At 33.8% G+C, this 16,412-nt stretch overlaps 1 protein-coding gene across 2 annotated transcripts; it reads right to left on the reverse strand.

The window, feature by feature from the left end:
* Positions 1-192: 192 nt before the first annotated feature.
* LOC138934022 (alpha-tocopherol transfer protein) lies at positions 193-6,587 on the reverse strand. 2 transcript variants are annotated; one of them, XM_070297388.1, is made up of 5 exons: positions 6,405-6,587; positions 4,529-5,333; positions 3,581-3,675; positions 1,472-1,786; positions 193-1,297 (listed from the first exon to the last, which is right to left on the reverse strand). In XM_070297388.1, exons 2-5 carry the CDS (start codon positions 4,854-4,856, stop codon positions 956-958), a joined length of 1,080 nt encoding a protein of 359 aa, XP_070153489.1. In that variant the 5' UTR covers positions 4,857-5,333; positions 6,405-6,587; the 3' UTR covers positions 193-955. The 2 variants fall into 2 exon arrangements, with proteins under 2 accessions (XP_070153489.1, XP_070153488.1); XM_070297387.1 differs by having other exon boundaries at positions 6,282-6,587.
* Positions 6,588-16,412: the final 9,825 nt, after the last annotated feature.

The following is a 16,412-nucleotide window of genomic DNA, read 5'->3' on the forward strand; positions in this document are numbered from 1 at the left end:
AAAGATTATGATACAACGGATCGCTATACACGCTCATTATTTATTCTCAATAAATCGGCGTGAATCTTCATTTCTCGCTTCATTATCGCTTTATTTATTCAAATTTATCTAATTCTTGCATTTCTTTGCATGCAATATACTGAATAGTTACCGGCTTTTTATTTCTCAAAATCACATAAGCCACTCTTGTTATTTTCTTTTCTTTCTTTTTTTTTTTTTTGTTACAAGAAACGCAAGTAATCCGATTGAGTCGCGGTACGTGATCTTTTAGTTATACGCGTCACGATCTCGCTACAAGAGAGATGAGTTCAACACGTAGAAATCTGAATTAATCGAGAAACGCGACATGCATCAAATCTAAACTATGGGCAACAATGCGGAATGGGATCGTCTCCCGATAATCGATCAATTGATAAATTGCGAGAAGAAAATCAACCTATACATATATCAGTGGAGTGACTTGGCATAGGGCTATAGAAAAGCATCGAGTATATCAGATGGAATCGTGTAGGGAAACACAACGATTCTTATCGCAAGTTTGCCATTAGGTGTACGCTATTAGGTAAGGCACGATAATTGTAATTGCGAAGTTATCATGCGCGAAATATTCAAGGAACGTGTAACTTAATACAGATGATTGCTCGTCCATTTGATTTGTATCGAAATATTTATTCTTGAAAAACTTAAGGTTACCAAAAATATGTAATATCGAATATAAATAATATAAAAAATTGTTCGTCTTATATTATGTTTATAATTAATTGGTAAACTGAAACTGAATGTCCCGAGACATGCTGCGTATATTCCAACTGATACAAATTGAGAAAGATAATATTGTAGCGAGAAAAAGCAAGCGCTCTAACAATACAAACGTGCAAATAACTGCTGTAGCGTAAAAAATGTATAAAAAGTAATGTGATTTCAACGTTGAAATCCTCAGAATTCTGAATTGGTTTTATTTGAAGGACTCGAGGATCTCATTCGTGAGAACATATCCCATCTTGCTCATCTGATCGACAATTTTCGGATCCCTGATCAATGCTCCGATCCACTTGTAGTAAGGCATCTCGTTTCTAACGCCGCCATAAATCTTCGGCAGATACTCGGGCGAGACGTGCTTGTAAAGACTCTTGTAGTCATTGCCGTGGAAGAATATCCTGTTTCGCATGTTGCTGTCAATCAGCGGTTTGAAGACCGCGAAGATCGTGTCAAAAATCCACGATTGATGGAGAATGTGCAACTCGTGTATCTTTATGGGAAACGCGGTCACCATCAGAGATAGCATCATAGTTGCCACCTGGAGAACGAATTATCTCATGTTGCATCATCGATACGTATATTATTACATTAGCTCCTCTCTCTCGTCCCACGGTTGTAATTACATTTGTCGGAAATCACGATTTATGTGCAGCATGATATAAAAAAAAAAAAATTTTTTTTAAAACGAAAAAAAGGAACTATGACGAGGTACCTGAGGCGTCACGGTCCACGCGTGTTGTATGGTGATGTCCTTGAGATCAAAGATGACGATACCGCCCATAATTTGCGCCCTGGGCTCGAGGATGCCCAGCTCGAGCACGCAGGTCGTGGCCTTGAAGAGCTCCTCGACAGGATATTTACTCGGCTTCCAATTACCTATCCGATAGATCAGCAGACGTCTGCCGCACTGGGTCCTGTACGGCGGTACCGTGATTACATCGTCATCGCCTATGTACCTCATCTCCGTCGGGTTCATCTGTTGATGGATCTCCGGATGCTCCTCTTTGAAGTTGTAGTAATTCACTATCTATTAAAAGATCTCTTGAGATAAATCAGTCTCGTGTTTTGAACGTGATTTTTTTGCATAAATATCTTATTCAATTCGTGCGTTAAAATCGCGCGAACGAAACGTAAACGTTCATAAATGGCATTCATTTTATCGCTGGTTGAGATAGATGTAATTATAAATTCTTGATTTCGTCGATTGCTCTTATGGCATTTATGAATATCTATGAATAGTCCGTTTGTTTCTTTATGCATATGTAGGAATTCGCGATCGAATCGTCTTAAAGCCGGCTTTGTATGATGAAATATTCTTTTAGCTTTATCATACTTCTGATATTTGCTAGAAGAAAGTCGCGATTATTTCGTAATTATTCGGTATTAATTAAGAGCAATTAATGATTCGATTATCCCGTTAAAAAGTGATTAGATTTCGTTGCCCTTTTATTATCCAGTTTCTCCTTAAAATGTTAAAGCGCTGTGCTAATTTTTGTATTCGATCTCTTAAAAAGTAAATCAGTTTGCCTTGACACAATTATGCAACGAGTAGTTCACCTCGTGCTCAAGTTTTATTCGCTGAAGTGCTTTTAATATCAATTGTCGATATTCATACAGTTACAGCAATTCACATTTCTTGAATTTTCATAAACATTTTTGACATCCGATAGAGCAGCATTTCTTTTTATCTTGTAAACAAAAATATTTTTGAATAACATGATAAAATGATATGAATTATCTCTGTATTATCCGTCGACACATTACGTCCGATAATAAATTTGTTGATTTCGTTATCTCGCGTGTGATTGCAGGTGAAAATTATTGCTATTATATAGATTGATTGGCCATTATGGTATTGCGCATAAGTAATAACGTAATAAAGCTTATTTCCTTTCTTTTTGAATATATACCCGTATCAGGTAATTATCAAGATACAATTTTCTAAATAAATAAAAAAAAATAAACATTAAGAATGGAAAATTGAATTCTTTCAAAGGTTCAGAAGAAATAAGCATTTCTCATTTACAATGCAAATGATTTAAATGATTCATTTTACTCTGATCTGATATATTTACATATTTAGCTTGATCTGATTTACATACGAGTCTCTACGACATTAGGTCTATAATTTGTAACAAAGTTCACATTATGAGTCAACAGATAATACAAAATAATAAAAAGATAATATTTCTGATCAATTTTTTATCATTTCCAGTAATCTAATGCAGTTTATAATTATGAAAAAATATTCACACTAAAAAGCAACGAGATTAATTCACGACGTATTATAAAATAGTGTATTTAATGAATTATAATTTTAAATCTCTCAAGCAAAATCTTTTATGTATTTAACACACATGAGAAGCAGCTGATTAATATTATTATTTCTGGAAAAGTACTGAAAATACATCGCAGAATTATCAGTTGGAAAATATCAAATTATATAACCAATCACAATCGCTCATAAAAAAAAAAAAAGAATTATTATAAATTTTCATTTCAAAACTTGCTTATTGAAAAATCAATTGCAGATATTTATAACTGTTTCTTTGTTTTAAATCTTTCTTGTATAGTGTATTTCAAATGGAAATGTAAAATATCTCTTAAAAATTCTCTTTATAATTTCTTTTTCTCTTGATGTTGCTATTCTCGTATAAGATAATCTCCCACTATCTACTGAAATAAAAATATGTCAATGCAAACACGAATTTAACAATGGAAGCAACTTCTTTTCCTCTTTGATCAATATAATCGGACTGCCTATTCACTTTTTTATCACGTAAACATTATCTCGTTAATTGTTCGTTATAAAACAACTCACCAATCTGTGCGCTCTTTTTAGATTAAAATTTCTGGCGCGAAGAAATCTGATGAGAAAATCGTCGTCCATCCTGTGTGGCAGACACTCACCTCTTTCTATCAACGAATGTATACAATACAAATTAGATGTCAAGCAATAGAAGTACAGTTTGATAAAATTTCAATTTTATAGCAAAATTATAAATTTGTCATTTTCTTATGTCTAAAATCAAGAGAGAAACCTTTATTTTAATTTAGAAATATCTCAAGAAAGAAACACAATCTCTGACACTATTATTATAATAATAAAATTATATTATTTATTAGAGAAAAGATGTTGTCAGAATCATATTAAAAAAAGTTTTTATAACTAGTAAAAATTTGTAAAATTGTAGCAGCTTAGGAACATGTGAAAAATCTCGACATTTTTATAAATCGCAACATTGTGGAAGCCAAAAATTTCAAGAATGCTAATTATTGTAAGATATTTTTATTATGACTAAAATGAACTAAATTGAATGTAATATTGTGGAAAATGTTAAAAATAATTTTAACGAAGATATGATTGAAAGTGAAATGCAAAACTGGATCTTTTGCGAAAATTGCGTTTAGATATTTTTATTTATTCATGTATAATAGTATACCTATTGTACTTTATTGTGTAGATATATATTTAAAAAATCATACATTGATTATTTAAACATTACGCAAAATATTCAAATTTTTTCGAATACTTTCGTGACTTTACTTCTAACTATTTACGTAACTTAATATTAACTATTTATTTAAAATAATTTGGAAAACATTAAAATATTAATCAGTTCATCCAAAAATATTATTTTTATGTCGAGATGTCCCTAATTTTCTCTTCTTTAGACAGCACATTTGAAAACGTCAAATTGATAGCATCAACATCATTTTCCATTTAACAATTACTCATATCTCATATCAATACTGCAATTTGAATTACCGTAGATCATGTCACGTAATTCCTGTAGTGTTTGACATTTGACTTCATCGGTCTCTCCGAGCTCTCGTCTCGCATATTCCATAACATCCGGTGGCACATCGAAATCCAAACTTATCTGCTCGTCATCCCGTAACAGCTGATCATCCTTGAGCTCGGGCATTTCGTCGGCACCCTTGCGGAATTTTAGATCCTCCTTGACATCAGCCTCTTGCTCGTCGTGAGTCCCTTGATCCCCCGAATCTTTTTCGGGTTTGTCGTCCTGTTGATGCTTTGTCGTGATCGTCTCCGACCCGACGCCGTTGCTGATCCTTTGGTTGTCCTGCGGCATGATAACACACGGACGGAACGGTGATACTACTAGTATTTCATCCGAGATATACAGGATCGGTGACGCGTCTCTTGATCGAGATACACGGCGCGTCAAGAGCCAAATCACGCTCGCATACAATCGTGGATCGCACTGTCACTCACGCAGCTACCGGCTGGACTTCTCTGTCTGCCGGTTTTACTAGACCTCCTTTTATTCAATATTCACGCATGCGATTCTGCACGTGGGCGTGTGCGTGTATATATTCGCTTGCGCGCGAACGACGCACGTGATAAAGCGAACGCTAATCGTCTCGCGGAGTCTTGCACGACTCCAATCTTCGATGGCGAGCGAATTTTTATTTTTTGAACCGGCTAAGAGAGAAAGACGTCTCTGCCTTTGAAGATTATTATTTATTGCCGCGTAGTTACAGTTGCGTAAATTTGAAGGAACTTAATAATCTAAGACGGACGTGGTAAGATCCGTGACAGTGACAGGCTAAAGTCCAAAACGAAGTAACTTAATCAAATAATATAAATAAAAATTGTAGTAAAAAAGAAAGAATTTCGTTGTTAATATTTATATAGTCTATAAGAAATATTTTGAATTTGCCAAACTGACATGAGATGAATTCTGTACGCGTAGCTTGAAAGATGTTGAGTTATACTTACTAGTTAGTATATTTTTAGCGAGCAAACAACATTAAAATATCGTAACGTCATTGAAATAAATGATTAAGTGCTTTTTCCGCAACATTTCTTATCAAGAGAAGAATGGAATTTTTAAATTTATTATATCAATTTCAAATAAAATTTAATTAATATAAATATACGTTATTTTGAAAGAAAATTTGTCTGATAAACTTGTAAGTATCTGAAAGTGTATCATAAGAAATTTTTTTCTCGCAAGAATCTCAAAATGATATGATAACTGTATGAACTTTCGCGTGAAAGTTACATTGCATCGCGCAACTACAGCTATTCGGAATCTCCGTCAGCTTTTACAATACTAACATCCAGTTTGTTCGCTATAATATTGCAATAATATATACTTGCATTTCGTTCGATAATTTTCCCGGAATTGCGAAATATGTGCACGTATGATGTTATTTAGAAATTTACATTTCTAGAATGCGTTTTTCCCAATTAATATATTTTTTACTTCAAAAAGTGATGTAATTTATATTTCTCTCTCAACAAATTATATTTGCAAAAAAAAAAAGAGAACCTATATTATGCAACGAACGAGTCTGTCTGCCGTGCGAGATATGCTATATTTCAGCGTCACGTTATTACTTCTTGCTTTCTTTGATAGAGCGCAACAATATACGACGGCTATTTATATATCTTTTTAAATAAAACTATACGTAACGCGCGACAGGATTCCCGATCATTTCTTTGCACTTTTGAAGAAAGCTTCCTCCGATCGAGTGGCACATATAATTACCATAAACACACATACGCATACACAGAAACAGAGATTTAAGTGCGCAAAAACAAACAAAATTATCACAGAGCTATATTATCAAGACACTCAGATCGACGTCGGTGAAGAACGATCGTGTGATACTTTTGTGGAGATTTAACTTTTCTTCCAGCGGGATACACACTGGTGAAGGGTACAAATGCAATTTTCCGCGAGTACGACACTGTTTGCGCGCCGGTACCGATCGCAGCAATGACGCAACTGGCTCACGGTTCACCAAGGTGGTTTTCACGCGGCAGTTCTCCTCTTACTTTACGCTTCACCGTCGAAAACCTTTTCGCGAATGTGCGAGGCAGTTGGACGTCTCGCGCTGTTATTAATACGTCTTCTCGCGTATCCGAGGCCGAGCGTGGGCCGCCATCATCATTACATTCAGGTCGTCTTACAAAGTTGCGGCCGAGATACAATCATTATACGCTGCTCGCAAGTAATTAAGAAGAAGAAAAATATTTTTTTTCCAACTAGCGAATATATTTTTTCAAGCTAGCTTTCATTAATTTTCCCTCGCTTGATTCTTCTATGTACATTTCGTGTAATAGTTTTGTAAGATTATTAGTGTAGGAGCAAAAGAGCCTACCATCTAAGAGCTATATGATTGAGGCTTATAGCGATAAATTATCGATAATTCTAATTCTCTAAAGAGAGGGAAAGCGAAAACGAACGATAAGACTGCGAGAGAAAAGAAAGACACAGTTTAGTTTCGAGACGAGCGTAAAGAAGGCGAGCGTGTCTAAAGCGAGTAATAAGATAGAGTGTTAGTTGCGTTAGTTTGATGTGAGCGTGTCGAGTCTTTGTGAAACACCTGGAATCCGTGGTCACCTCCAAAACCCGAAATCGAAGCACGGGCCACGTGGTGATTTATACCATTTGTACTTAAATATAATAAGTAATTAGCATAAAATCTAGCATTCTATTTATTTTCTCTTTTCATAAATCTGAGTGATCAAAGCTTACAGTTTTGTTTAACTACTATGTGACATTATTTGTCCCTGCATCGAAGATAAATACGTGTCGTGATTCATCTAATAATAGATCCTTTTATAAATGTTGAATATTTTTCTCGGCAGAAATTTAATGAAAGAATCGAAAAAATTGTTTCTTTAATAATCGACGCAGAATATTCCGTCAATGATAAAATTTTATACGAAAGGATGCTGGGATCAATTTGCCTTTTGATAACGATATTTTTGATGGAAGCAAAATTGAATCGAAAATATATAGGTTGGCACACATTTAATTAACATAATTTATATAAAAATATATAAATTATTTTACATTGATGGAGAGAGTTTCAACCCATATTAGTGCTTTTATTAGCGATACTTGAGATTCATTAAATCGAATTTATGTTATGATCTTTTCTCAAGGTTTATCAACTACTTACGCAATGCTCCTCAGAAACTGCAACGTGAGTTTTCAATCGCTTGTCTAAAATCTATGAAGAAAGATTATTGAAAGCGTATAACAGATGATGTTTCGCATGTCTATATATATATACTGGGTGGCCCATTTTAATACATCCAGTCGAATATCTCAAAAACCAAGCCCGGAAGAGAAAAATGTTTCAAACAAAAGTTGTGTGGCTTCAAGGGGGACATAAGATGGTGACAATGATTTGACCTTGGAAAATCATTTGAAGGTCATGTGAAGGTCAATTTTGAAATCTTAAATGAAAACCCCCATTTTTATTTAGTATTCTTGTAGCTGACATCAAGAGCTTTCCAAAACACTATAATAAAGTATTTTTCCATTAAGTGCTTCTAGAGTTATTTTATATTTTAATTTGACATATTTTGATATAAAAAATAAAATATTTCGTAAAATATTCAGTTTTCGATAATTTTACCGTAATACTTCTGTACGTACAGAATAATAAGGCAAATTAATTAGTGCCAAAAAAAAAACAAATAATTGTTTAAAAAAATATATTGTAAATAATTTTCTTAAAAAGAATTTTTTTTTTTAATACTAATTGATTTGTCTCATTATTCTGTACATAGAAGTATTACGGTAAGATGATCAAAAACTAAATATTTTACGAGATATTTAATTTTTTATATCAAAATATGTCAGATTAAAATATAAAATTACTCAAAAAGCACTTAATCAAAAAATACTTTATTATAATGTTTTGGAAAGCTCTCGATGTCAGCTACAAGAATACTAAATAAAAAATGGAGATTTCCATTTAAGATTTTAAAGTTGACCTTTACATGACCTTCAAATGATTTTCCAAGGTCAAATCATTGTTACCATCTTATGGCCCCCTTGAAGCCATACAACTTTTGTTTGAAACATCTTTCTCTTCCGGGCTTGGTTTTTAAGATATTCAACTGGATGGATTAAAATGGGCCACCCAGTATATATGTGTGTGTACGTATGTTCGCAAACATGCAAACTTTTAGCATATCTTTAAAAAGTTATTTAGCCTGCCCATTACACGTAGATAATTACTTGTGATGACATCATGCTATCATCATATACTTATTGACATATAATACTATGTATATGTATGCACAAATAATAGAATGAAGTCATTCGCGTATCATAATTCCACTCAATAAGGATATTATTGCGAAAAGTTAAACTGAACGATACGTAGTAGAATAACAAGCGTATAAATCATTAGTTTAACATTGCGAGACGGAAAGAGAGACAAAGAAAAAAGTGAGAAGGGCGCGAAACCGCCAAAATCTCAAGGGAAGCAACGGATTTTTTGACCTAATTTCGCGATATATGGTATACTGCATCTGGAAAACTATACTATAGAAACGTGTTGCAAAATGTGTCATGGTCATCCTGTTGCATATCCACAGTCCAACGCTTTCACTAACGACTGTGTTTCACGGTACGGTAACGCTAGCTCGCCCGCATGCACGCACGCACGCACGCGGCATCGTTGACATCTGCATACAAAACATGCGGACAAAGATCTTATTCTCCAGTATGCGGATCAATAGATCGATTGACGCGCGATTATCAACGAAGTACATTATACTACGCGAAGAATAAAGGAGAGATTTATATACATATATGGTACATATAATTCGACTCTTTGAATCGGATCGCGTGGATGAAAATCCGCCCTATGATCCTGAAATAATTATTATAATTCACGTCGCGACAAGATAATCTATCTAAATCTTGAGGAAAATGTATGCGAATCTGTATGTGTGAATACCGGCACATCTCGAATCTATGTGAATGTGTCATTATACGACGCGCGTGATCGAGCATTAGAATTCATGTGTCGAATCTGTCGTCACGTAACGATGTCTACGTGATGTAATATAATTGTAACTATGCGCGTACTATTAGAGTATGCTTTCCCCGTCGTTTTTGATGATATTACATCATAAGTATGTCGGTGCAATAACAGTAAATTTCTTTCGTATCTAGATTGCGTATGTGTTATAACGTAATTTTCTGAAATTGTTTGATTTCGCTGTCGTCACCGCGTTTATTGTATGCACTTCGCTCACGAAACATCGAAGAATGTACATTGTAAGAGGCCAAAAGTGAAACCGTAATAATGTTGTAACGCAACGTCTAATCGTGAGAAATATTACGTTAGCAGACGCACACCTTTTTGTTCTAGAAAGTTTTATTCTTTTAAGCCAACATCAATTTTCTTTAATAAATCTTTGAAAGTTACATATAGTACATAAAAATACATAAACGCAACATACATAGTGATTATATTAAATTAATTATTTATTATTATTGTCTTGGAAGATCTTTTCAGAAAAGCTCAATTCTCGATTGTGATAAAATTGTAATGAAACGTAAGAAAAGATACAATAAAAATTTTTGGGGCATTCCATATATATAAAATAGTCCACAGGATATTTCATTTGTTCTATAAAGTGGCGCACAAAGAACTTCAAACATCATGAAAGGGTCTTGTCGCTATCATTAATTTTCTATCTTAATTTTATCTTTAAGTTTTCGGGAAAATAGCTTGTAATATTTCACGTGGATTATTTTGTATAAAAATCGGCTCTCACGTTTGTGAAAAAGATTGCGATCTCTTAGGGTTGGTCTACGAAAGCATGATAAATCGCTCTGTAAATGAGTTCTTCTTTTTTGCGAATCACACTAACTTATCTATGACGTGACGAGTGCTTTTATACATTAATCTTCATCATTTGCGGAAATGATAATAAAAAAAGAAATTGTTCTTCTCTCTTGTTTCTAATCGCGAAAATTTGTTGAGAGTATGTGATCGTCGAGATTTAAAGCAACGCCTGTCGATATGCAACTGTATATAGTGTCGTGTAATGAGAATCACGTATCACGGTCTTACGCAGGGATTTTCCGTTGGTATTATCTTGCTGAAGTGCAAATTTCCGGCTTTCTACTTACCAGTTAATGTCTTTTTATCATTAACGGCATATCAATACTTTCTAATTATATCTTAAAACATCTTGTAAATAACATCGACATTGTTTATATTTACAAGATATTAGTTTAAACTACTACTATTAGTCTTTTTACCGTACAATAAAACGATCCTTATCCCGATGAAAATCATTATTAAAAAGTTGGGTTCATAAAAATATACGCTCTACATACGTATTAAATATATTACACTGTTCCCATTTTTGGCAATTGCGCGTTTTGACATCTCAAATTAAAAAAATTACAGCGTTATATTAATATATATCAAAATTTTTTTTTTAAATTTTGAGATCAATGCGTAGATTCTCATTTAATGATTCTATGGCAAGTTGCAACATTAATAACTTCTCCATAATTTATCTATTTACTTGTTCTTACTTTTTCTTGTCATTAGCATCATACAAGATATAATCAGCTGATCGTGCGTCAAGAACTTTAAACCCTTCTTTTTTAGAAGATTATTTAGTACTCTGTTTATATTAAATGTTTGGAGAGTCAAATGTATAACTAGTTTTATTTTTTATGTTTATGCAAATTATTGATTTATATACAATGTACACACACGTAAATTGTACTCAAAATATGCGTAAATCGCCTAAACATTTTGTGCAACCATTTCTTTATTTTTTCTCCGTTTTTTCTGACGCGAGTCTTTTATTAGCTCTCGTTGATCGTGAATTTATAACGTTTTAACTCGTACCAAATAATATTAACGTATATTCTTTTTAAAAAAACATTCATATATTTATCTGCAAAATTAGTAACACAAAAATATTGTAGAATACTTGATTATTCTATTTTTGATATTTAATTAATTACTGTACGCTTATATTACTAGTAATTAATTGATCAACTATAAATAATAAGTAATTTTGACACGCGTAACCTTGACAATTACACGTGTGTCTTTACGCACGCATTAAATTTCTGATTCACGCTGATTTCTTTCTTCCACGAGATGTTTCTCATAATTTCTCACGATGACGTTAATTAAGCCGACAAAATGCAGCAGAAAAAAGAAACGACTATGTAAAAGCACAATTCTATCGTGGCCTTCAAGGCATAAATGTCATTCTTTTTTTCGTTGAGTTAGGTAAGATTTAAGACATGACAGTGCAATAAATAGTACACGAATATATACCTTTAGCTGATTCTTTGAATCTCGTATATATTTAATTTTCGATCATGAGAGAAGCGAATTGTAAATGCTCATCGTGGCAATATATCGCGGCATTGCGATATATCGAATATCTTGTCGTCTCTCTCGTATAATTTTTCTATTACAGTAATTCCGTTTATATAATTTATAATTGATAATTTTCATTTTTATATTTATAATTTCCATTTATAAACAGAAGACACGTCAAGTAGAAAATTTTGGGAGAACAAGTTTCCATCATTTCTCTCGATAAATTCACGTGGCTCTTAATGAATATGAGAATTGATTCGTCGAGACATATTAGCGATTGCTATTCTCGCTAAAATATGTAAAAAATAATCTCAGGGTCTCGTCATTTCTCGATCCGCGGTCTTTGTTTGAACGATGACTCACCGATGAGGAGAGCCTGCCGAAAATCCACCAGGTGTAAACGAGGATCTCCAGCTTGCTCGCGATCCTTGCGGACTCGCGATCCTGTAGGCACTGATCGGTGAATCGGTAAACGGCTATTCGAGTACTATCCGACTACTTCCGCATTTACAATTCCGGCAGCGAGAAAGTTGTATGACCGCCACGGCACAATCGCCTTTCCATCGAGAATCGATGGAAGGGTCGTCGTTTACTATACGCTCGTGAACTCCGAACTAGCTAGTTTTCCTGGAGGGTCTAGATTAATCTCGCGTTAAGACCGTTAAATCATCGGCGTCCGCGTCGCGGTTTACAATATCGTCGTTCTGCGCGTCGCTAATTAGATTAAAGGCTTACCGTGTATTACATACACCCACTTTGTCGTAAAATATTTATTATCTCGCATGCATATATTTTTGCGAGACCGCTTACCCAATTTTTCCGTGAGGAGCGAGTGTTTATAAATAAAAGAAAAAAAGCTGCTGCGAAAAAGAGAGAAGAGAGAAAATGACTCATTCTCTCGTGTACGAATCCGATTGATAAAGACAGATTTATTATTGAACCAAGATTTATAATTGCGCATTAAATAACTATTGCGAGATTAAAATGAGGATAAAGATGACCGATAACCTTCCGGAGCTTCGACCACATAATTAATGTGCAACGGATATATCCTTCTAGTGGTAAGTCTCGCGGCTAATATTAAGCACAAGCGATTTCATTGTGAAACGAGGCTATCTCATTAATTTTCATTGTAATTAATGCACATGTGTGTATGAGAGTGTATGCAATCAGTAAATGAGATATTAATTCACGATGCGGTGCAATCTTCGTAATTCAAATTAATCGACACATAGCTGGCTTATCGATTACACTCGCTAAATATTGGATTTTACGAAAATGACTATTATTTTAAGAAATTAATAATTAGCGTAATAATACAGCGTAATTAAATAATAATGGTATCCGTTCACGTCGAGCCCCGGATCTGTGATAATCCTAAATTGATTTGGCAAAAATGTTATCCATCTGCTGACATTTAATAGATTCTGGAACGATATTTTAGCGGAAAAGACGATATAAATAAACGCTGAATTCTCTCCGAGAGTTATTCTTTTCTTCATTTAAAGAAGAACAGAAATTATTTCGACTTGTCGTATCGTTAATCCGATAAATTCGCTCAGAGAAAAAAATAATTATATCTCATACGACAATGGCGTTTGTTACGCTGGACTGCTTTGTGCAATCGCAATCTTCATCAGGTGGATGAAAATATGAAAGAGAAGATTACGACACACGCTACCAATCATTATCTTAGTAGGGGAAAAAATACATGTGGTTGAACCTGTCAGACCGCACACTTAGAAACCTTTGGTATGATTGATAATAAATTGCATCGTCACGTTTACGCATCGTCGCACGTTAGACACTTCCATTTTGCACTTTGCAAAAATCATCGATCGTTTCGTCACGCAGCGTATGTATCATCCAGGATGTTCATTAATAAATAACACGAGCGGTAACGTATGTCGCGTATATAATGACAAAGCGATTGTAAGGACAACGTGAAATAACGCAAATATTTCCTATACTATAATTGAAACCTGCTCTCTGTTTTTTTTTTTTTTTTATTTTGAACATTAAGGATTATCTCTTTTTTATTAAAATAGTAATTAATCTAATACAGCAAAAATTTAATGAACATCGAAAGTTTTACTCGCCAATTATTATTTACTGCTTCTGCGATTTCTTATAATTGATTATACGTTTCTAGAGAATAAAGACAAAATTTAATATAATAAAAAAAATAACTTTTTTATATACTAGATAGATATTTAAATATTTTTAAAATTTTACAAAGTACAGAGGTTCTATCTCCTTTTCTTTCTGCAATGATGTAAAATCGCAATAGACGGAGTACGCAGTATGTTGCTGAGAAGAAAGAGGTTCGTAATAATTATTTCTGATTAACTACTATCTATTTTTGGCAAACGATTTGTATATCGGAAGTCGGCACAAAACACAATTCATTGTATAATTTAATGATTGAGAATGCTATTAATTCAAGTAACGTTGCATTATTTAATTAACGATACAATAGGCAAGACAATCGACAATGGCGATACAGTCTAACGATGAGAACAGAAAAGTCATTATCCGTGACGATATACCTCGATTACGTCCGTGTAAATGGCACTTTTGAACTTATTTTATTTGCCATCTCTGCTTTTTATACGACTTCCTGATGCTCTTTTATCCTGCGAAAGTGTCGGTCGGATTATGACGGGTAAGTTAAGTGCATCGCGAATCTACTCATCAAGCATGAAGACGTAAGAGCGTCAGAAATTAACGAGATTCTCTGTCGAAGTTTATTAGTTGAATTTATATAATATTCGTTTAATTGAACAAAACTCGTATTCAACATCATAGTTTTCTTTTAAACACGTGGAAAAAATATTTGAAAGTTGATTTATATATGATACTCCTGACGTAACAGATCCCGTTGGCGAGAATCACAAAATGCATTTGCTTCGATCGAGTTATAATTTTGCATCGGCTGCTTTCGATAGGAAATTGGTTGTTTCTTCCTCTTTTTAATTCCGCAAAAAAATTCCAGTGATTTTAGCGTACCATCGAGATTCTGATATCGTTTTGTTCCCACAGTTATCTCGGTTGTACATACTCATTTTCCATTGTGCCGGGTTAGAAAGTCTCGCAGTAACGCGACGCTTCGGGAATGAAATCTCTTATTATGAGAATTGCCGTATTACGAGAGAGGATTATGAGAGAGAGAGAGAGAAAGAGAGAGAGAGAGACGTACGGAATTAAGAGATGTGGAGAATCCACAAAATTATACCTGTCACGCGGACGCACGTTTGCTACCCGCGGGTTAGCTTAATGAGAAGTAACATAATAAGGGAGTTTCATAACGAGTGTAAAACCTTCAAGATTCACAAAGATAGCACTATTAGAGAGACGAATATCTTCTAACAGGGATACAAACTATAAAAATGTATAAAAAAAAAAAAAAAGAAAGAAAAAAGATCTATGCAACTTACTGATCATCAAGTTCTAGCAAATATGTATATTACATATATTTGTGATGAGTTTATGAAAATATTTTTATGCACTTCCGCTATAAAGATGCTTTATTGCATTAATTTGTAATAGCAATAAATGCTGCTTTAATCAAACCGAGATCAATTTTTCCTCGACTAAAACGTGAACGGCGCCCATTATTTATTGCTTTGTTTTCGTTCTTTTTTTTTTATCTAAACTTTTTACCACATATATATTTGTCTTATGTAATATTTGATTCAAAAAAAGATATTCAATGTTCCGGATGATACATAAGATCCATTATAGCTTTGACATGACTTTTGATGTCACGCTGAAAGCTATCTGGCTACGACTAGACATTGTACATAGAACGAGATAAATACATACGCATATATATATATATATATATATATATATATATATACATATATACGTATCTGTATGATCGTTTAAAGCTCTTATATAATTCCCACGCTTTGAACTCTTACTGAACGATGCAAAGTCTATCGGGCAGCTATACCCGTAGAAAGGGAAATCGTCGCTCGAGAGATCAGAACTAAATTTATTTAAAGTCGCAAACGCATGCACTCTTGAAGAGACGCAGTGTATTTATACAAAGCACACACTGCCGGGGAATCGTGCAAGATCGCGTACATATATATATATACACATACACGCGTAGGCATGTGTGTAAGCAAACAGAGCCTTTCTTCCTTATGTGAGCGATAACGTGAGAGTAGGTAGACTTGCTTACGATTATCCGGCCATTGGCCGTTTACGATTATATATGCACACATTGGATCAATGGCCAATTAACGTGCGAAAGTCTATACGTTCTTTTCTTTTCTTATTAATAAGCATAAATATAAATTTTTAAATTTTACGTATATACAATATATATATATATATATATACTTTTTTTTATAAAAGTACGTCTCGCTTGCATTTATTTTTGATGTTGCCGGTTGAAATTTGTGAAAAGAAAATAACAAATTTATTTAATTATTAACTGTATGCGCCACGTACTACCATCGCTCGCCTCAATTGCGTTATAAATATTAATT

This window comes from Polyergus mexicanus, unplaced genomic scaffold (genome assembly GCF_030449975.1).
Source record: "Polyergus mexicanus isolate NDT 795.1 unplaced genomic scaffold, iyPolMexi1.0 SCAF_6, whole genome shotgun sequence".
NCBI classification, from domain to species: Eukaryota; Metazoa; Arthropoda; class Insecta; order Hymenoptera; family Formicidae; genus Polyergus; species Polyergus mexicanus.

Excerpts from the sequence above, each read along its gene's own strand:
- LOC138934022 (XM_070297388.1), bottom strand. The coding sequence starts at position 4,856 with ATGCCGCAGGACAACCAAAGGATCAGCAACGGCGTCGGGTCGGAGACG. Across the intron at positions 3,676-4,528 it reads ATTACGTGACATGATCTACG|AAAGAGGTGAGTGTCTGCCA; the intron begins GTAATTCAAATT and ends ATTCGTTGATAG. Across the intron at positions 1,298-1,471 it reads CGTGGACCGTGACGCCTCAG|GTGGCAACTATGATGCTATC; the intron begins GTACCTCGTCAT and ends TTCGTTCTCCAG.